Below are 23,534 nucleotides of genomic sequence, written 5' to 3'. Positions count from 1 at the left end.
CCTGTCTGTTGCCCCAAAAAGCTGAAAGGAAGACATGTGCTGTGTACAAGCTGTGCTGGACAGTTCAGCCCAACTTCATAGAGCCAACTATTAAAAAGGAATTAATGTTCTTCAGCAGTCATTGCTTTTGACTACCACTCCTCTTCCTCCTTCTCCTGGGAATTGCCTTGCTCAAATTCCTCTCAGTATCTGCAAGCCACAAGGTTGGTAGGCTCCTGATGGGAAATCTTGCAAGCACCCTGGACTCCAACACCTTCTCACCTCCCTCTGCAAACTTCCTCAGTGGTTTGCTGGAACAACCACTTTTTTTTCCCTTGGACAAAGAAACACAAGCACACAAGCAAGTGAGACAGATCTTGGCTTCTTAAGCCTCTGTTCACCAGCAGTTCAGATGTTGTAGGTGTCACAACATTATCAGTGACTTGGAGAATATCAGAAGTCAATTGAAGAGGTTTAGAAAATAATCTCTGAAAGAGCACTGTAAATGGATGGGATTGTATCTCCAGGCAAAGTAAAGGCTTTTACAGGAACAGGGACTCAGAAGGATAAGGTACCAGACTGTTTACATTCTTCCTTCATTTACTTCTGCTAAAGAAAGGGCAAGATTATTTAAATTATTGAAATTGTTATTCTGAAGGAAACAGGTAAACAATGCAAATTTAATATACTCAATTTCCAATCAATATAATTCCTTGCTAACAATTTTTTTCAAATTTTCTAAACCTGCATGCTATTTAGATCATTTCAAAATGCTAACACAGAAGAGTGAAAAAGCTTCTGAATAAATAGATACAAGTCTGGTAAAGTTCTCCACAATTTTGTAAAGAATAGTGAACCAGGGAGACTTACAAATACACATTCTATTCCTAAAAGAAAACAAAATGCAATTTTGGCACAAAGCCCAAAGGAATCACAGCAGCAACAGGAACACAAAGTCTGGCATTACCACAAAAATTTCTTTTCCATTTCTCAGTGTTTCCAGAAAAAATAGGCAACTAGCTGTGAGTGACATAATGCCAGCAAAAGTTCTCTTCTGGTTCCTTCTTTTTTTTAATACTTTGCATTTCTACTCATAAGAGCTTACAAGTCTGCTCTTTCCTTTTAATGAGGTGGAATCCTTCCCTAAAGTTTTCACTGAAGCCAGAAACAAATGCATCCAAACACACACACTTCTCCCAAGACACCCAGAAGACAGAAGGATTGGCTAATGAACCTTCAGCCTGAAGGTTCAAATTAAGTAGGATCAGTTTCAATCTTACCTAAGCAAAGCTAGTAGGGGTGGATGGCCAAGAAACCACATAAATTGTTCTGAAAATAAGGAGTATTAGAATACTGTTTCCTAATGAACTTCCAATAAAAAGTGGGAAATAATCTCTTAGATTAAGGGAACTTTATACACAAACTTTCCACACAGCAACTTCAAATAACCAGGAGCATGCAAACCAGAAATGTTAAGCTTCAAATCTCCACTCTCTGCACATAAAAATGCTGGGATAAGAAAACAGCATTTTGTACCAGAGTCCCCTTTACAAGGATTCCAAAAGCAGAACTCAGTCTGCAAAATTCCATAAGCTCTATGCAAAGCAAGTGTTCTACAGTGACAGTTGGCATAAATTAACCTGAAACACCTACCAAGGCAACCAAGTCATGATTCTGAGTAGTGAATGCACTCAGATTCAAGTATCTCAAATTTTACCCAATTTCTTAAGAGAATCATTACAATTAACTAGGGACATCAAACAGGAACAATGCACATCTTAACATCCATACAGAAAATCCTCTTGGTCCTTCCCCACACAAGCAAAGCATTTTTAGCTTCTTTCAGATCCAGTTGCAGCAAATAAAAGGAACCCCCATCTGACATTGCAGCTCTCTGCTGAGCAGATTAAATGTTTCGTACTCCACTGCAGTTAATGGCTTAGAGGATTTCACAGAAAAATCAAATGGTCTAATTTTACCACATGGATGAAATCAGTACATGTTTAATTGTTCTATCTTGTAACTGCTCAATTTTTCCTCATCAGCGCTTGTTTGGATTTCAAACCGTGACAAACTGCTGCAAGACTGAAATCATCCAAAGACAGAGCTTTGAAAATGGACAGACCAATGACACAGCTCCTTTCCTAAAAGGCCAGCAAAGTCAGAGACACATGGCAGATGCAAAGCAGATGTTCTTGGTGTAGCATACAAATGTAAATGATATTTCCCTGGGGTGTATCCATATGAGGTGACTGACTGACTGGGAGACAGGATAGTGCTGACTAGAAATCAGGCAAGGCATGAACTACTCTCAGTGTTTACATCAGGAAATCACATTTCAGTTTTGGCAGGTGATACTGGAACATGCCTGCTTTACATACATGTTTTCTCTCTGTAGCCTTCAGGGATTTTGCAGCGTAGTAGAAGAGTTGGGTTCCACACAGTGCTACCCAGTATTTCGTCCAAGATGCTACCTGCAGAGAAAACAAACAAACAAACAAACCCAGAAGTGCAATGGGTAAGTGAAATGCTTCGTAACACTGAGCTGTGAAAGAGGAGGCACCATCCTGCAAGAACATGAGAGCACTGACTGTCCAGCCAAGCATCAGCCATGTTTCCAAAGCTGCTGTTTGTTACTCATGCAGGCCTATGAATGCATGAAAACTCCAGAAAGCAGAAAGAACATGTGCCTTTCCTCTCTAATCTGAGAAAAATGCTCTGCATCTTGCTCTATACTTCCTGCAATCCCTACAGAACACTTTGTGGAGTCAGAGTTCATCTGTCCCTTTCCTTTTCCATCTTAGGTGCTGCCGTAAGGTATCCCCCATCATCCTGAATACGCATTTTGATTTATAATTTATCATCAAGTATTTGCAATGTAAATGCTAAGAGTTATCATCTATTGATACATTGCTGGGATTTACCTATTGTTAAGGAAGACAAAACATGATTCTCTCCATTTTAAAGTCATCAGTAACTGTAGAAATTTTTATGCAGCATCCTCTTCTCTTCTACTTCCTAGATTATGTGTACAGCCTTACAAACTGACTAAATGCACCAAACAGAAGGATTGAAACCCTGGCAATGACCCTAAATCTTAATCAGCAAGGCAGAGGAGATCTCAGAACTGGTTGCCCAATGGCCATTTTACTGTGTTTATAACTGGGCAAAGGAAGAAGGTGAGAAAATTAATTTATTAAAAAAAAATCTTACTGTAGGTTTTTTGCCTTCTTTCAACAAAGTCTTCCTCCTGAGAACACCTTGAATAGTAACTGCTCCTGGATACAAATGAACAGCCAAATCTTCAGATTCTAGGGAGCTGAAAGGAGCATGTGAAGAGTTGTGTGAAAAAATATTTTTCCTAAAGTAATTTTCCAACCATTACCAAAAACTAATGCAAATACCTTTATTGTAATTTGAAAATGTCAACTTTCTATTTATTTGACTTCATTGTGGAAAAAGATTTTGGCTGTTACAAGGAATTGCTGTTGTGGAATTAACACTCGCAAGCAAAAGTGATCAGAAAAATTAATTAGCCAAGCAGGTAATCCTTAATTAAAAAAATTAAAACTCAAAACACGACTGAAAGACAAGAAAAATTAATTTTAAAAAGTAAACATTTGAAGTACACTGGTAAAGTTGCTGTACATGTTAAACCTCTCCTTCAGCCCTGGCAGGAAAGATTTGACTATTTTTTGGTTAGAAACACCAGAACCATTAGCACATCAAAAACAAAGCACAGCTCAAACATGCACAATCCTTAAAATATCTGAAAGCAAGGAGAGTGGGAGGGAGCAGGAATAAAGAGTAGAAACCCAAACCACAGCTTTAAGGTGTTTTAATGCAACTGGTGCTCTACTGATCATCTGCCCTACAAAGGATTGGAGAGCAATGGGCTGAAACAAAGGCCAGGTACAGCACTGAGGAAAGAAAACTGAGCTTGATTAAAATTACAAAGCTGACTGGCTTCAAAAACATTTCCCATCAGAGAAAAGTTACACCAGGAATCATTTCAGTGAATGTCAATCAGAGCATGTAACTAAAGTGCTGAACCCAGCAGCTTTCTAGAAAAGCCAAGAGATTGAACAGCACCCAAAAATCATTGTGAAGGAAGCCAGGATTTGTTGTTTCATCCATCCTATGTCCAAAGTAAACTGGAAATGTGACAAACACTTTCACTGCAGCACCTACTGAGGATGATGATATGGAGACAATTTTGGACACTGACAGATGTGAACATGGGTTTAATTCAGTGAGACAGTGCTTGCTTCTTAACATGACAGAGGTTTCACAGTTAATGGCAATTTCTTTCCCAACTACAGCGACACAGCTGGAGACAGAATCTGTATCCATAAGGAATCAGAATAATCAGTTATGTTACTCTGTCAGCTTGCAAATATTATGTATACTAAATTGGGGGCAATTTGAATGTGTTACTCATTTTAGGCATCTCTCTGATTTCAGGGAAGAGGAGCAAAGAAATTCAAAACAGAACTGCCAGCAAAGAAAACATCTGGAATGCCATCCATTAGCACCAGGAGCAGCTTTGCTTCCCCATGAGAACTACCAGCACTGCTCCACAGCGGCAGGCAGTTCAAAAGCTACCCTGGCAAAACATCTTTAGCCTTGACAGAAAGATCCAATGGTTCAGAATTTGGATTTGCAGACTGGAATGAACAGTCCTTATGCTGACATAGAGTAAGTCATTGAAAGGAAAAGTTTCAAGTCTGAAGCAAAAGGTCTCTACCTTTATTTTGACACATAAGTTAGAAAGGGAACATCAGAAAACACCCACTTAATTATTAAACCAAACCAAATCACCAACAGCAGAGGGAAGGTTTGACACCTCTGTGTGCAGTGGGATTGTACCTGCTGGCCTTCATGTGGCCTCGATGGCCATTTCGTGACACTCTTGTCCCCGGGCCGAGAGAATGGTACAACCTGTTCCTGTTGGATTCCATTATAAATTGGATGTGTTACATATACTGTCATTCACACAAACACCACCACTGCTACAACAGCACAGAACTTTTCTCCTGTGCATATCACAAAGCCACTTCGTCCACGTAAAAAAAAGCGAGTAATTTTATTTAGAAAAAGGCATGCAGAAGTAAATAATATGGTTTTTCATTTCATCAGATGTTCTCTTTGTCAGAACTCACAATACTGAAGTGTTTTATTGGCACTGAAGATTAACACATTTTTAGAGCAAAGTCTGCATTTAGTTTAGACCAAACTATACTGATAAAACTTATATTGAAATCTGACTTGAGATGTTACTACAAAAACGGTTTCACTTCCATGAGTATGAAAACACAGAAGCTGTTGGGCTGGAAGGAACCACAAGCTCTGTCAAAATACACCTGACATTGTTTAAAATCCTGTTGTGCTAAGTAACATGGAAATCAGCTCAGCAATATTTCAATTTTCCAGTTCATCTACGCTGTACACTTCACCTGTAAGCTCCACATTTTAAATTCATTTACCTGATCCATACTGTTACCCCTATTCAGGAACTGTGCCCCAGACCTGCCTTTAGAACACTGCTTTGCTTCACTGAACTTTGTTTTTCTGAATCAGATCCTCTTAATTGACTGAATTCCATTTAAGTCAACAAAAGCATTGTTGAGGCACTTTGTCCTCACATCCTATTTTTTTATCCATTTTTCTAGCTCCTTGTATTCTGTTGAAAGACTGAAGATCAGCAATCCTTTGAGAGCAAGCATTATCAAAAGGATATTAATGAATCACCATCTACTAACCTATTTCACAATTTGCCATCATTTGTTTCTCAACATAACACGTATCTTTGAACTTATGAATTATTTTTCACAACACACTCAAGATATAGGCAAATAAAACAATAAAGAAAAATAAAGTAAAATGAGCTGTTTATTTTTGAATACATATGGCATGCAAATTAAGTACGTTTTCTTCTTACCTTTAAGCTTGTTTTTTATTGCATAACAAGGAGGCTACCACTCTTGGAATCCTGCTATTTCAGGGAAATCTATTCAGAGACACTCAGGATGACAACCAGTGAGACTGAAGTGTCACTCAATACGCTGCCCTTAACAGGATGTAACTGCAAGGACTTGAAATTTTAGTCCTTCCAGTAATTTTGATTGGCCTGAAGGGACACTCCAATGCTGAAAACTCTTTCTCAAGTTTCAAACTAAGGTTCTGTTGCACTTAAAAAAAATCAGTGGCTCTAGTTCTCACCCCTTCTGCATTCCTCAGCTACAAGCAGAAAGGCCAGGAAAAACAAGAATACATTTTACATTTCCTTCTGTTACTTGGGGAATCTGTGTGTGGAGGAATTGTTCTCTTCCTCTTAAGGAGTACAATGCAGATTTAAGCCTTCCTACACAAAGCCTTCCTACAAGTTCCTAAAACACAGAGAAATACTGAATTCCTACTTGTACTGCATAGAAAACATTCATTAACACTGGATGTATCCCAGTTTTACCAGAGTTGATAATTCCAGGCAACTAATGCCTCTCCCTCGCTTAAATATCTTTATAAAGAATTGAAACCACTGTGCTCCACTGTACAGACCAAAACCAGAGAGAGACATTCTCTGGTTATCTTGAATTTTGACACTTGCATGTCAGGGTATTACCTATGAAATCTTAAAACATGCCACATCATCTTATAAAGCAAGGAACAGACTCAAGGTTGCTGCAGATCTCTAGGAATTTCCCACGTGGTGTTGGGAATGTCTGTAAGGAACCCTATCCCTCTCCCTGGAAACAGGCAAGAGAACTCACCCTGAAACACAAGAAACCTCCAACAGGGTTCCCAAAAGCTCTCTCAGGAGAGAGGCAAGCACAGAAGGCAAGTGGAATTTGGAGGAGGAATCTTCTGTTTGACAAGGAGCAAACACTTTAATTGGGAGAGCCTGGGGCTGCCAGCTCTCATTAGCACAGGCATGAAAAGCTCCTGCTTTGTCTCAGAAGTCCACACAACAATTCTGAAGAGTGTTATCATAAGTTTAAACCTAAATTTTAAAGTTTCTTATGCTGCTCTGGGTAACACTCAACTCACCATTTTTTCTAACTTAATGACTTTTTCTCTTTGAGAGACAATGTGATACCAATACACAATTCCACAAGGCAGCAGGGAAGGGAAAGAAAGAAAACTTTTTGAATGTTGCGTGTGCTCTGTGATGCAGCCTACAAGTTATGAGATTGCCTTTCTGACCCCATTTGTGTTCTCTGCTCATGTGGAATGTTATCTGATGAAATTGTTAAGGGCCTTTCCTCATGTATGTATTCATATTTAAGGCATGAGGCATCCAGGAGTTCACCTTTGGCACAGAGAGATTTTCAAAGACTTCTTCCAAAATTAATTAAGAACTTTTAACTGCTTCAATGAGTTCAATCAGAATATGTCTGTGGTAACAGCTCCCAACTAAAAAGACAAAGTTTTTTGACAAAAATTCCTACAAAAAATGTAAAAGCATGGCAGAAGAAGTCATCCATGGCAACTCTGAAGCTGATGGATTACCTGAAACTGTGTTATAGAAGCAAGCAATGCACTGTACTGTGCATCTTACTCAGCTGTGGGAAGGTGAATTTGCACCTTTTTCTTTGTAAATTACAGCTGTTTGTCTTTTTCCACATTCTCAAATACAACATGAGAATGGGCTGAAGTGGTCAATGCCACCTGAGCACTCACAGGTGCTGGAAAAGGAACAACTAGTTAACTCTGGACCACAAAGTCAGACATGAGCAAGGGGCATTGTTGTGTAACAGTGAAGGGAAAAAAGGATGAGAGGGACAAAAGAGGCGACAATGTCAATGACCAGAGAGCAAAGGGACTATGAACAGATGAAGTGTCTCAGGGAAAGTGAAAATGAAAATCAGACAAACACAAACAGCACATGTGATATCCGCATATATAAAACCTTTGGGGTCTAATGGTTCTCTGGCTGAGCTCCTTCAAGGATGTGTGCACTGAGTAAGCACCTCATGAGATAAAAGGCCTAATAACCATTAGTGAGCAGAAGGTGTTTCTATGCTGCTTTAACGGATCCAGTGCACTTACTACAGCTTTTGAATGTTCTTACAGGCAGAAGATCTCTAGTTCAGTGAAAAAAGCATCATTTTCAGGACTGAGTGAGAGACTCTAAGTAACAATGTGAATAGAGAAACACAGGTTTTTCTTACCTTTCAAATGCTGGCCAGGAAGTCTCTTCACTGAGCTCAGAACCATCACTGCTACCTAGAGAAATATAACAACAGATGATACATTATTTCTTCATCTACAAACCATCTCTGTCAATTGTATCTGAACAAATCAGAATATTTGAGATTCTGAATATCAGAATATTTAAGATGAAATGCAAAAAACTACTTCAGTAAAATACTACAAGGGAAAACACTTTGGGATTTGCTTCAGGAATTTCACATACACTGAGATGGGAGATTGAAGGGACAGGGTCTAGTTCCACATTAATAAGTTGAAGAAAAGGAGCATTAATAAATGGGAACCTTATTTTCAGAATATAAAGAATACTCTAAACATGGATTTGTCTGCATTTAGAAAAACAGGTCACTTATTTAAATAATTTCTTATCAAGTCACACACAGTCATGACACAGAGGTGTAAATTCATTGCTAAATCTCCAGTTTTTGATTTGAGAAGCCTTCAACAATTTTTAAAGCTATCTCCCACTTTATCAGATCACAACAGTATTATTTCCTTCTGTGCTTTGTAAACTAATCCACAAACACTTTATTTTAAACACTGAAAATAGAGGAAAATCCCAAAACCCAAAAGTCTGATGCATCCACTCATGGCAGTCCCATAAATAAGACAGTAACTTTCCAATTCCACTAAATCCCATCAGCCTGAAAATGAGCATCTGTATTTAAATACAGATACAAGGTGGGTGTTAGCTCTAATGTTAAAAACTAGTAAATAATTATCAGTAGAGATGCTGTTAACAGAAATCAGCAGCTTCTATACACAATTCCAATCTGTTGCCTTGCTGCTCTGCACCATTCAGACCACCTCAGCTGCCCACAGGAGCTATTAGCCTTGTTCACTACTTCAAACCAACATTTCTGGCTCCAGGTAATCCCAAAGCCTAAATATCAGTGCAATTCAATGTCAGTCAATGCTTGAAGCCACCTTTTGGCACACTAATTTGCCACCTTGTTTGCTCTGCTGCCTGAACACCCATATAAAAAGGGAAGCAATAAAATAATACAATTATTTTGAAACAAACCAGAAAAAAAAAACCCAAACAAAAAATCTGAATCAATGCTTCTTACTCAACAGCTCCCTCAGAGAAACAGAGACTGAAAATGGGAACCAGTTCCCTGTAATTTTACACAGAAAATCAGCAGGGAAAAGCAGTGCCCTGAAAAAGCGTGTGTACAAAGTAGGTCTGGATATTCACTGAGTAAACATGGAGTAAAGATGGAGGCAATAAAGATTTACACACAGCAGGGGTAATTCCAGCCAAGAGCCATGAAAATCTCAGCATGGGCTGAAGTTCCCTCTGTGCAAAATTTAAGAGAAAATACAAGCCTTTATCTGCCAGCCAATTCAACTGAGATGCCTCTTCTGCAAACATTAGCTCAACATCCACATATTAACACCATCTCTGTGGGATACTAGATCATTTGGTCTCAGCTTATTCTGACTTTTTCCTAAAGGCAAGTCCTAACCTGATTCACACCAACTCTACAGAAAGAGCCATTTGTGTAGTGGAAGGAGCTATGAAATACAGAAGTGATGCTCCAGTGGAGGCTGCAAGCAGGGAGGTCAAACATTCAACAGGTAACCTGCATTACTTTCTAGAAGTGCCTTTAAGTTTTTAGTGCTTCCATTTGCAGATCATTGATCCTCAAGCATTCAGCTGCAGGGAGGGTGACAGCAGCAGGTAGCTCTGGGCACAGATGAGTAGCACAGTTACTCCTGCTTGAGTTACACTTCCTCTGAGCTGAGTAAGTGCTGGCACTTCAAGTGACCCTCTCAGACTGAATCTATCAGCAAACATTCAGGTGCCACAGGGCGGGTGAGCAAAGGAGTGGCCATAACAATAATCAGAAGTTTTGCTCAGCACAACATGGAAAAGAGAATGTGTGGGTTGAGCTCCACATTATTCCAGGCATTTCTATACAGAAAGACTACCAGGTAAATCATGAACTATCCCAGGAAAAAATGAGTAACCAGTGGAGTAACCTATCCAGATAGAGCCTGCTGTTACAGAAGAAGTCTTTGCAAAGTCCTTACCATTTCCTGGAAGAAACAACTGCCACTCAATACTTTCAGCAAATTCTACAATCCACATCACAGTGAAAAGCTCAGTGATTTATTCCATCCTAATGACACCACAGCTGCATTCTCTGTAAGGCAAAACATGAAGTCTCCTCTAATTTTTAAGTAGCATGGTTTAGGGATGAGGAGACAGAATCAGATGTAACAATTCAGAGACAACTTTAGGCAGGAATTTTGGGTAAGACCTCCCAGCTGACTGTTTTTGAAGAAGGCTTTTTGTGGTAGAATCTCCCATAGTAAGACCTTAAGGTGCTGAAATCCTTTTAGCAGCTGGAATGACAATTAGGAGGGTAGAGTTCAACCCCAACATGAAAATAGTTTTCCTTGCATATAATTGCAGTTTTCTTTGTGATTACTTGGAGCAATCTGTCCTGCAAAATGGTGCAGCAATTTCTGTCAAGTCATTCAGCCAGCACTGAAAGCATTAGGGAAACTAAGCACCTTACTTATTTTCTTACTACTGCTTAGATTTAGCTTTGTATGAGCAAGAAGCACAGATTTAATATGACTAGAGCGCTACTTAATTTAGGCCCACGTGACAGATCCACACAATTAAAACCCCCCAATGAGACAGTATTATGAAGTTATTGTTTGCATTTAAAGTAGGCTGATACATTAAAATTCTACCTGAAATGACATTTTGATGGCAACTGTATCAGCTTTGCCAATAAAGTCAAATTCAACTGCTGTGCTAAGTACACTACAGAAAGATTTAAAAGCTAGTGTTGCTTTGTAAAAATGCAAAGCAATCTAGATCAAGAGCTAAAATGTCACCTATCACAAAGTGACAATCCTTGGTACAGTATCAGTACAGTGAGAAAACCTACAAGAATTTGGGGGCTTTGTAAACCAAAAGTTTCACTTAAAAAGTTAAATCTATACAGCAATTATCAATTACACTTAAAAGGAACATCAATTTGTAAAAAACTGGACAAAACATCATAGCAACTGACTTAACATTGACATTGATGCCTACAGGGGTTGTAAAAATTGTAACAAAAACCTGGAAAAGGTTGAATTTTAGTGTTTGACTAACATCCATATAAAAACATCTCCAACAGGATTTTTTAGATTCTAGAACCCTCTAGGAGATACTTCGCAAGACACAAGTTCTGATACTAAGAAACACCCCATTCCTAAAAAGCAAAACAAAATACCTGACATCCCTCCTTCCAAAACAAAACAGAGGTAAAAGGGACTGTTTTTAACTTAATAAAAGTTAGATGTCTAGCCAAGTTCTGTTTCAACATTAAGTGCACTATTTGAGTGTCACCTCAACTGGAAATATTTCATTCATTCAGTACTCTAAAAATATATCACCTTCTTAAATTCTTCTCAAGTATGTACTCAATATTTGAGTTTTTCCAACAACCTCAAGCAAGTTCTTCAGGTTAAACTTAATAAAAAATCCTAGGTAGTATAAGCCCTTTCTGTTAGTAAAAGTTCTAAACACACTTTGGCTTTATGTAAGAAGCCACTTAACACAAAACACTATCTTCCTAGTTTTCTTCATTGCTAATAAATTTATGGTGCAGGATTGAAATGAAATAAAATAAAATCTTTATGAAGGTTTTTTCCCCTGTTTTAGGAATAACAGCATTTGGCAAGATGGCTTTTTTGCTAACTGTGCTGGTGATTATCTGAGAAGGCTCAGGATTGCCTGCAGAGCCCCAGCACTGCAGCTCTGGTCAGATGTGAATTTTCTGCTCACATCTGCAGATGTGCACAGGCAGATGGATGTCTGTGAGATGTCTGTGCTCCAGGCACACAAACAGCATGAGGTTCCCAGTTATGGGAGAGGGAATGCCTGTGCTATCCCACATCCACTCCCCTGGTCACGGCACCCACTCGCTGCCCCAGGTCTGGGGATATTGAACACTTAACACAGGCTTTCTTTATCCAGAAGTTAGTCCCCAAAGTTAAACAGGTGTTAATATAAACAAACCAACCCCAAAGAGTTTAAAAAGTCTTCAGACTAAAAATTCTTTCCCCTTCCCAAATCTGTCATTGACACTCTCCCGGCTCCGGTTACACCGCGTCTCCAGAGCCGGGGACGGACCCAGCAGAGCTTGAAATTCTACCATGAAAACTGAAAAATTCTACCACACAGAACTGGTCAAGAGGCCTGAACATCCATGGCTGCAGCACAGCACAGTCCAGACAGCACCACAGAGATGGGCTCCATGCCCTGAAAGCTCTGCTTTGCTTGGTGGGTTCACAACCACACTGCAAATCCTCATATGCAGTTCATGACTATTTAACTATTTCAGTTCAGTTTAAGCAGCTCAGCTCTGGCTCCCCAGTTCATCAAAAACAGATGGCAGGAACTCTGGCAATATCATGCCAGAGAATTGATAGAAACTTTTAATACCATCACTGAGTTTCATTGTGAAGAATCAGCAAAAGCAAATAACCCAATGGATAGAGATGGGGCAGAAACAGGGGGTTTGTATAACTACATTGATGTAAACACATCCAGAGAGTGAGCCTTGGAGCAAACAGTACCAAGAAAGTATCAAGTTCTTCTTGGGGAAGAACTGGAGTGCTAGACTGTATCTTCCCCTCTCAAATCCAGGCACCTACGTGTGCATTTTTAACCTGTAATATTATACAGTTTTTAAATTTATCCTATCACTAAAGAAGCACTAATTCACAATAGAAAAACCATGTATCAACATTTAAGGCAAGAGACAGCCATTCATACACTCATATAAAGAAAATATATAAATAAACCTGACATATTTCTTCTGCCTGAAACCCTACCTGAAATCTGATCTGATGACTCAGTCCTACCCACCTGAACAGCACAGTACAGGTTAAAGAATCAAACAAACACTGACTGTGTAAAGGTCTTCCCTGCTCTACAGGCTGCCAAGACCCCTGAAAGTAAATGCATACACTGTATACCTACACCTATACTTCATTTATTTAAAGAGAAATATAATCCCTTGTAGAATTCAATAACTTCGAGGTGGTGACTTAATAGAGGAATTCATTAAAAAGCTGATTTCTCATACGTATTTCATCCAATTTAGTTTGGAAATGTACTGTTCTTACAAAGGCACTTTCTTACATTATTCTGATTTAGAATTCCTTTCTTTGACTCTAGAGCATTAATTCCTCCAATTGCATTAGGACAAAAAGGCTGAAGTTATCCTCCTGTGATTGCAACACCCAAACAAAGGCAAATGTTCAATAGTTCTCATTTTTCCAGAGCTTTCATCCATATCATTGCAGATCAGGAAAAATAAGTGGGGAAAAAAATAGCTTAAAAAGAATTTTAATCCAACACTGCTACAAACACAACCCATTATTGTTTCCTTTGAATTTTTAAACACCTCAAGTTATAATCTCAATTTCAGCAGTGTTCCTGTGTTCATACCTTGACATCTGTTTTGAAGTGGTATGCATGAAACAGCACTCTCAAAGAATAACTTCCTTAGCAAAATGACTTTGCATCCTCTAGGTTAGATGCTCTAAGAGGAGAAAAGCCACACAGAAGCAGTATATGAAAAGAGGGGCCTATTTTACACAGCTCCCTTTACTTCTTAGGAATTATCTGAACAATTTGCCATTGTAAACCAACTCAGCTTAAGAAATTCAGTAATGCAGCAGAGCCAAATTGGTGGAAAGAAATGGTGAAAATCCAAAGCTTCTGAGAACATTCAGGAAACAAGCTGAACATTCCTGCAAAGATACTTAAGAGCACACTTAAGCAACAAATACTTTAAAAGTGTAAGAAAATTGGGAATGAATAGAAAACCATATATTCTTTGGAAAAATATCTTATGAATTAAAGGAAGTTTCATGCTATTTCTGAGTGGAACCAGGATCTAGTAAAATCATCTTAATTTTAGGTGAGGAGGTGACAGGAGGCAAATACAGGCATGAGAACAGGTGGTGCAAGCTTGCAGGTGGTTCCTTGAAGCCAGCCAAAAGCAATGCTCACACCTCAGGAGGGCATAGTGTACACAGTGACCTCACCAAAACAGTGACCTCATCCAAACACAGCCCTCCAAGAACAAAACCACGTTGTAGCTTTAGGCCTGGCTGATAGCAGTGAGTGGGGGCTCTCAATGAACTTCCTTTACTGCAAAGTAAAAGCATCTGTCCCAATTTACTGAAAGCACATATTCTGCACTGTCTGCACAAACCCGACATTTTCAGCACTACTCATCTGTCTGTATTTGCTTGTGCTGTCTCTCAAAAGTGTCTGCAATCACCAGAAATAAAGTGGGGTCCTAAGGACTCAAGCCATAAAACCTCTTTTTAGCCACTCACCTAAGAATGAGATGAGAATCATATCCTTGAGGATTTAAATTCTCTAAGTGATTATGAAGAGCTCCAACTATAACCAGTTCAAATGTAGCCATCTACCTTATAAATACCTAAAACTTAAAGAGACTATTTTCTCTTGTTACACTCCTGAATTCAAGAGAACATTTCTCATCTAACACTGTATATGGGACTGGACAAGTGTTTCTTCCTTCTTATTAGGATAGCCCTGGCACTGCTGGAAAAATATTTCTCACTTTTTAAAATCTTCGTCCAGATAACAAGCACCTATTTATAATACAGGAGGATGGCAACAGAACCAGAGGTACAGCTCCCTGATTCCCGCATAACCCCTGACTATCAGCTATGGAACACCTTCCCACAGCTCTAGGAACAAAAACTGTTTTGAACCAAGCACAAGAAATCAATATAAAAGAGGCTGTATCTTTAATATTTTTGAGTTTGTTTGTTCTCAGAATGAGTTGAATGTTGAGGCACACTCAGCCTCCAATAGCTGAAATTAAGAAAATAATCTGATAAAGTTCTCTGACCACAGCTGTCACATCACAGATCAGCCTGTTTTGACAAAAACCTGTACCTGTCTCACTTACTGCACTGCTGCTGCTTTAGGAATCATTCATTGCAATAAAAAACACCCAGTTAGTATATTCTTCATCTGTGAAAGGTTAATGACACGGGTGTAAAAACTGTGGCATGCTCTGCACCATTCCCAGAGTGGACTGTCAGCCTTTCCCAGCAGGGCATAACCAAAATGTCCATCACCACTTCAATGTGTGCTTTAGGTTGCAGACTTGCTGATGGATACCTGTGGACAGTGTTGTTACACTGATGGTGTTTTGATATTTAACAGAGGCAGATCCTATCAGATCCTCCAATATGAAAGGACTGGAAAGGTCTAAACACCTCTGAGTCCTCAAAACACAGGAGTGATTTAAAGCAGCATTACAGTTGTCTTTAAAGGCACATTCAAGGTGCTGACATAGCAGAAACTCTGTCCATGTTTTGAAGAAGGATCATTTACCCAAAAAGTAAAGTCCCATATAGGCTTATATGTAAAAAAGGTAGTCCTGTTTCTAGAGCAACAGGTTTAAATCCACATTTATGGGCAAGGTGAGGAATAACACTCCTTTCAGTACACTCATTCAGGAGACATTTTCCTGACAGTCTTTTGAAGCTGTGTTGTAGGATACCATAAACCTCCTCTCTGCTGCAGTGACTGTACTAATTCCAAGTCCTGAGTAAACAGACTACTTCAAACATGATGGAGGAACTCAGCAGCTTCAATCAACTTCCTTAAATCCTGCTGAGGCAGCAGCACAGAATGCCAGACAACTTACATTTCCAAGAATTCTGCAGTAATAGATACTGCAAACCTCCAGAACCTACCCTCTTCTTCCATATATATTTCTAGCACCTCTATCAAACTTTTCTGTCATTGAAATTTTCATCATCAAGGAGCAGCAAAAATAACACCACTGCTGGACTATCAAAAGTGATAAAACTGAGTATGGGGAGGCTGGAGATGAAAGAGAATGGGAGAAGGGAATTTCTAACAACAAATGCTGATCTTGCACAAAATGCCCAAGGTTGCTGTTTTACAAGTCATTTATACAAGCCTTCTAAAGTGGCAATTTTGTTCCAGCTTGTCAGGTCATGCTTGAGCCAGAGAACAGAACTGAAAAATTCAGAGAGGAAACAAAGTAGGAAAACCCTATATTCTCCAAAATATAAAAATGGTGACTGGGTCTCAATTGTACCTTACTGAAACTGCCTGTCAGCTCTGGCAAGCCTTCCCTGCTAGGTTGTAATGGAGGTACAGAAGTAATTTACTCAGGAGAAAAAGACTGCAGAGACTTTCTTAAGTATACAGATAGAAAACATCCATAAAACATTGCCCTGAGAAAAGGGCAATGTTACATTTCAGCAATGGTGACAAAAGTTTGGGTCTCCTGCACCATGCAAACCCTGGGAATGGAAGCTGCCTGGATGCTGAGGAGAAGCACCATTCCTGATGGATGGCTTTGAAATGGAAAACTTTGCTACTGCAGAGAACCTGCAGGGAACAGAGACAGGCAATGCACATTAAATAGTGGAAGCTGCCTGATGTGAACAGGTTCACTTAGACCAGCTACTTAGGTCTAATTCTATACGGCCTTCTCCTCAAGAAAATACATGTACAGCTCCTGAAAGGAGCATCATCTGACAATCTGTGACCTTGTTTCCTTCCATGAAGGCTAAAAAGCAAAACTGCTTTTAAAATTCAGTTATCCAAAGAAATGTGAAGCACTACAAGGATCTTTCATCATCATAAATGCATAAAAATTCAACACCATTGAAACAAATGATTCTGAAGAAAACCAAACAAATACTACCAAACAAATGATTCTGAAGAAAAGGACTGCAGGGAGAGGTTCCATTTGTCAGCCCTGGCTACAAACAGGTGGATTTGAGAGGCACTTGTGTCCTCTCCTCCCTCCACCTAAAAGATCTATGTGCAACAGGAAAAAGGAGCATCTCTTCTCACAGAGGAAACCCAGGAAGCAGAACTTCTCAAAACAAAGCATCACCCTAAATATATGAAGATAAATAATTTATCAAAATTTAGTAGATTCTGACATTTTGAGGAATTTGAAAGTTAGATTTCTATCTTCTGTCGAAATCAGAAGCATTTAGAAATTATGCTCTTAAAACTGTCAGCAATTTACACTGTCAAGTCAATATGGCATTTTAAATAGAAATCCTACTATAAAACTTGAATTGATTTAGGGGGGGAAAAGATAATAGAAAATCATGTCCCATACTTCCTTTCACCTCCACTGAGGAATAGGAGTATTGGAAGCTGCTATGACTAACAGGGATAAAGAAGAAAAAAAAAAAACAACCAACCAAAAAACCCCAAACAACAACAACGGAAAAAACCCAAAACAAAAATCTTTTTCATAATTTCTCAGTTCATGGTGTGTAAATGAAATCACCCTCCTTGCCCTGCATTTCTCAGATTTGTTAGACAACAGAAGCAATAATTTGGAACAGCACTGCTCAATCACCAACTAATTGTGCTAAAACCTTTATTAAAAGCCCAGGCAGTGCCTGGGTGTGTTTGCAGCTCCTACCTATTGAAATCCCACTGGACAGGGTGGAGCTCTCAGCCTGCCCTCGGGACGGGACGTGGGGCTCCATGACGCTGTCATCCAGCAGGTGCCGCGGTCCCGCGTTGGGGAATGTCGCGCTTTTGAACTCCGCTGTGTTCATCTTGTGGATGAAACTAGAAACCAAGGAGGACACAACGTTACAACCTTGCCTTTGGGACCTCCCAGGAGTTGCTTTGACATCCTGAAGGATTGTGTGCAGTGTGCTCCTAAAGCCAAACTAAATCATGGCCAAGCCATAAGCAATTGTACACAAATTGATAAATTAATTTACCTAAATTACTGGTAGGAATCGCCAGTTTTAAAACTGCACAGAACTAGTGTAACAAAGAGGAACTCAGGAGTACATTAACAATTACTTTCAATATCTTATGCTACTTTTGTTTTCTATAACACTGTAGTTTTGTCTTCTCCAACACTATATTTTTGTCTTCTGTAACACTTCTATAAGTGAACTGCAGTGCTGCATTCTAGCTCATTAAAGGTAAACTTAAATAATAGAAGTTATTCATTACTGAGCAGATACAATCTTGCATTTTGAAGACAAGGGAAACGATGAGATAATGATCAAGATAACATTAGAAGTACAATTATATAGAAAATGCCTGAAGCCATTACTAAACAGAGTTAGTGTACAAAGAAAGTCCATAAAGGAGGTCTCCATGTAAAAATACCAATAAAGCAGTGATATAGCTTTGAATTTGAAATAATTACAGTGGCATTGAGTTACTAAACAGTGGAAGTTTTGTCATTCAGAAAGAGCCATTCTGGTTAACTCATTGACTAGTCTTATAATCAAAACTTCAGCTTTCCTATTTTGATTAATTCTCTTTGGTTGGGATACCAGCATTATAGTTCTGAGCTTGCTCCCTAGCCACAAATTGCTCTATAAGTGAAGTACTGTGTACAAGTCATGCTACTTTTTACAAGCAAAACTTTTGTATTGAAAGATGATAAATCACTTAAAAAAAAAAAGCTCAGGACTTTTTAGGTTAAACAAAATGCTGACTTGTATCCCAGACTGTGACATTTCCTATGTCCATGGGGTATCAGGTTCCGAGGTGAAGGGGGTGTTGGTGGTAGCAAGGCTCCTTCAGCTGCAACATTTTTCCTTCCGCTTTGTGGAGATGCTCCAACTTCAGAGCCTGGGAAGAAAAAAGACATTATTCCCAAGTAATTTCAGAATTACTGTCAGGGTCACTTATCAGAAAATAATGGAAAAGTTGCACAAAACTTCCTAAACTCCCTTTATAAGAGATAGCTTCAGTAAAACTCATTGATCTATTGATAATTAAACCCCCTGCACTTCAGGGTTTTTGCACAGGATTAAAACCTAACACATTTATTTCAAATAGACCATCCAGTGGAAGTATTTTGCAAGTCCTAAAGGTGGCTGCATTTACTATACCAGCACTGGGCATGTCCCACTGATTCTGCATTTTCAAACTCCTGCCTTCAACCACTTTTGGCATTGATCAAGAAGAATGTTCATTTTTGGAAGCATATTATGCCATGAGAAGTTTAGATGAAGGCCCTTCTGTCTAGACACAACAAAGAATGAATATTTAATAGCTGTTCACCCCAAATGACATTAACAACTTAGTGCCACAATACATACAAGAACCTAAAAAAATTACTCAATTCCTTCTTTACAGATCACCTTTAGACTTTTTATTACAAACATGCAGTGTTTAAACTTCACACTTCTTTATAGCCTCAGGCAAATATTTTCCACATCTGCAATTCTTAAATAATGCACATGACAACCTCAAGTCTTCTCACATTTATTAAGCATTTACCTACTAAATCTTCTCTGGAAGCAGCAGAGTGGGGGGTGCTGGTCCCTGGTTCTATCTTTAATGAAAGTCTGCATTAAAGAAACATTAAAAATTACTTTATCAGGAAATAAAAATATAAGTTTATGAAGAAGAATTTTTAAAATTTATGATTGCAAGCTGCCTGATTCTATGATTGCAAGGAATACTATGAAGGTAATACAAACAGTGCAGAGTTATCTTTAGCACACACTATTTCCAGACTTGATTTTCCCTGCCTATTGCTTTGGTTCACACAGACCATCAGGACCTTCAGTGCCCTGGGATGGCTGGCACACACATGAAACTGCTACTCCAGCTAAAACCTGGGAAAAATAAAATTGAAAATAATACACAACTTCTCCCCCACCTTGGCCAAAACATTTATTCTTGGAACACTTCATATTTTAAATTTTTTTATGAAGTGCACTAGTGTGCTGAGTACCAAGTCTTTTGTCTTTACTGGTCCAAAAGCCAAAATCCTCTTCTGTGTTTTGGAAAATACATTATCAACTTGATTTCAGCCATAATTCAAGCTTTTTCTGTAACTTTTTAATGCCATTTCCAGCGGGCCCACAAAGAAGGCAGACTGCAGGGGCAGATAACTCCAGGAAGATGAAGTGTATCTTGTCCACACAGTTTTTAGAACTAAAATCTTTGAAACTACTAACACTGAAAAAGCATCTATTTAATTTTGGGGAGGAAAAGTTTAAAGTTTGACAGCTCCTCTCCCTCCCATTCCAGACAGTATAGCAATGATTCATTACAATTTTATAATTTAATTTTTTCAAACAAAATCTTTTAGGAAGAAAAACCATGTATTCAAGTCACAGTTGTTGTTCTCTAACTTCAACCTTTTTGCTGATAGACACCTTAGGGGATGAAAAGTAGAAGAGTCATTTTAAGAACAATTCTTCAAACACAATCCTTGACCATAAAAACATTTAGTCTGGAGATGTACGAAACCCATCAGTGCAAAGCCAGACGTTGTGAACAGCAGCCACGCTTCTGATTTATGTGCCATTGTCTCCAGTCATTGCCCTGCTACCAAAACATGGATTGCACAGGATGAAGAGACTGCAGCTCCTTCATCAATCAAATTCCCCCTGCTAGTGAGTCCTAGCCAGTGAAGGTGGAGGAAGGTGGAGAGTGGAATTCATGAATACAGTGCCCTAAGGAGACACTGCAGGTAAGAAGCTTGGGTTTGGGTTGGCTTTTTTTTCCTTCCTTCAAATGTTTGACCACGGAGCTTTACTCTCAGTGATAGACAAGTGACATTTCCCAAATCAGGCTGTAGAACATCCCAGGAAAAAGGTGATGTGGATGTTTCCACAGGGACAGGCAGAGAACAACTTCCAAAGCTCAGAAGAGAAGCCAAGGGTCTGAGTCCTCATTAACTGTTCTCTGACATAAACTGAAGGGTCCCCATTTGCTGCTTTTCAGTAAATCCAAGCCAGGGCTATTAAATGGCAAAGCACAGCTGCTATTGAAGTGTGCATCCCCCTCCTGCCATTCCAAGGGAGCTGCACAAGTAACCAATTCAAGCCCTCCGAGGTGACAAACTTCCCGGGCGGGCAGGATGGGAATGGGTGGGGAACCTCCTCAAGCACATCAGCCAATGAACAAAACCCTCCTTCATAGGCAACAGATTTGCCTCAGGGTGTTTCCTACCCTCAGTTCCTGTCTCTTGCCAGAGATTTCCCCCCCCCCAGTTTTGCTGGATGCCAAATCACTTATTACAGTAATAATCTTTTAATTAAGGACATGGAAACCTTGGGTGGGAGGCTGGGAGGAACAGGCAGAGAACTTGCCTCTCAAAAACCAAGTGCTTACGTTTTACTCACACTTTATAACCTAATCAAAGAGGAAAGTATAAAATGAAGCATTATCTGCAAGTGAAAGCTGTAAGTCACCCTCAGTAAAAATCTGGGGCTGGATGCATAGATGGTTTTGTCCTGATAAAGAATGACTTAAGCCATCTCCAACCACAGGACTCCTCTAAATGACAGAACAGTGTTACAGGTGAGCCACGTGTACAAAGTCTTTCTCAGCAGACCAAACCCATCTGAAGCAAGGTCTGGCACAGAAAAGGGAGCAGATCTGCCATTCAGCATGTGGGAAAGTGCCTTGAGCACAACATCCTGCTGGAACCACAGCTGCTCACAGCTGCTGTGTCTGAGGTGCACCAGCACAGAATCACAAATAGTGTGGGTCTGAAGGAACCCTAAATCTCATCTAGTTCCAGTCCCCTGCCATGGGCAGGGACACCCACATAATATAACACAATTCCCCAATCCAAGTGCAATCTCACAAGTGACAGGCTTTGAGTTATAGAAGTAATTTTGTAATAAGTTATGGTCAGTTTATAGCATTTTGTACTTACTTGTAATTGTCATCTTCTACAAACTTTTGTAGTTCTTCTATGTACTGAACTGAGTTTAGGTATTTTTGGACATGAGGCAACATAGGAATATCTGGAAAACAGACAGCATTCACTGACACTGTGCCACTCATTGGTAAGCAAAGTTTTTTTTCCCAGAAACTATTTGAACAGATTCAGATTTCTTGCCTTTTGATGTGAGATGGAGGTACAAATTACAGGCCCTAATGATACTGAAATTTTAGAACTTCATAGCAATTCTCATGCATTGAGCTGACACTCTCCACACACACAAACCCCAGAGCTGCTCATCAGAGCACACATAAGGGAAAAGTAAGACAACATCCTTGGCTAAACCAAAGGCCCAGAACTGGAACATGGACCCCTTTACAGCCCACATTCTCTTTACACTGAGCTTTCAGTGAAGCCACAATCCTGTGCTAATTCACATCCCACCACCACAAACACAGCATTAAGACTTTACTAGCATGGGAAGAGGACTGTGAGGGAAACCATCTTTGAAGAAATAAATACATTATTTGATCTAGGGACAGAACTACAAATGTCCAAAAGACAAGCTGAATGTATTTTATTATCTCCAGAAAAAATACTATTCCAAAAGAAAACCTACTTTTAGAAATCAGTCATAAAATTATGAACACAGGGATACAAGCTTATAAATACCAGTAAAACTACTCTTTGAGTATGATGTACTACACATTTATCATCAGAAAATATATACTACAGTTCGCTCAATGTAAGAGAAAGGCAATTTTATTCTGTCTCCTCACTCTGATGGGTGATTGTCTTAACCAACAATAGTAGAATAAACCCAGACTTTTGGGCTGAGAGATGAGGGAGGGTGTTAATGGCATTCACAGGGGTCCAGCCTTACTTAAATTGAATCACAGCAGACAAAAATGAAAGGTTTTTAAGTTCTTCTCTTTCACACTGTGATATTTACACACTAGCTTACCATATTCACACGACTGCTGCAAGTCTGAGATAATTCGAAGAATGTTGTTCATTAAATTTGTTCTTTGCTCACTTTCCAGAATGCTTGCTGTTGAGGGGTAGGCAGAGTCAATATATGTCAAGTCTGACAGATAAATACCTGCAATGAGATTAGAATAAGAAGTTTCTTTGTTTAATGTCTTTCACTGAGCAGAAAAAAAACCCTGTCATCAAGAATATCGTGAAGAATTTTTGCTTGCACTAACATTAAAGCAGGTTGACAAAAGCATTGTCTCAGAATAGGATTTTGGATTTATCTGAGAAATAATTTTAGAAATCTAAAAGTAATTACAAGGACATGCACAGCTACTCATAAACCTCATCTTCTCCACAGCACCAATTTACTACTCTCTTGACAAACATGAAACACACTAAACACACGATACTAAAATACACCATCAAAATTAATTGTTTAGGAAGTCTACTACTTCATTCCTCCAAAGCAGCAATTAAAAAACAATAGAAGGATAAATTATACCCAAAACACTTCAAGCTGAATAAAAACTCAAGCTCAGCAACATGGGAAAGATCAGCTTAGAGAAAATTGGCAACCAGACTGAAATGAATGAATCCTGCAGTTTGTAATAATCACAACTCCAAAGAGCCAAC

The 23,534-nt window shown here is 39.2% G+C and overlaps 1 protein-coding gene across 3 annotated transcripts in view; it reads right to left on the bottom strand.

The window, feature by feature from the left end:
• Window positions 1–23,534, bottom strand: part of RALGPS2 (Ral GEF with PH domain and SH3 binding motif 2) — a 115,228-nt gene that overhangs the window by 13,953 nt on the left and 77,741 nt on the right. For 2 of the 3 annotated variants that reach the window (XM_031063302.1, XM_031063303.1), the window contains exons 9-17: window positions 22,888–23,025; window positions 21,915–22,005; window positions 19,517–19,584; window positions 18,727–18,862; window positions 17,682–17,833; window positions 8,151–8,205; window positions 4,849–4,926; window positions 3,193–3,298; window positions 2,361–2,453 (exon numbers count right to left, since the gene is read on the bottom strand). In XM_031063302.1, coding sequence (XP_030919162.1) covers window positions 2,361–2,453; window positions 3,193–3,298; window positions 4,849–4,926; window positions 8,151–8,205; window positions 17,682–17,833; window positions 18,727–18,862; window positions 19,517–19,584; window positions 21,915–22,005; window positions 22,888–23,025 — 917 coding nt within the window. The remainder of the gene's footprint in view (window positions 1–2,360; window positions 2,454–3,192; window positions 3,299–4,848; window positions 4,927–8,150; window positions 8,206–17,681; window positions 17,834–18,726; window positions 18,863–19,516; window positions 19,585–21,914; window positions 22,006–22,887; window positions 23,026–23,534) is intronic. The other variant, XM_031063304.1, reaches the window with a different exon arrangement.

The sequence above is a fragment of the Geospiza fortis genome, unplaced genomic scaffold (genome assembly GCF_000277835.1).
Source record: "Geospiza fortis unplaced genomic scaffold, GeoFor_1.0 scaffold506, whole genome shotgun sequence".
Classification (NCBI taxonomy): Eukaryota; Metazoa; Chordata; class Aves; order Passeriformes; family Thraupidae; genus Geospiza; species Geospiza fortis.
Note: the sequence above shows the minus strand (reverse complement) of the source record. Positions and strands in the feature narration are given on the sequence as shown.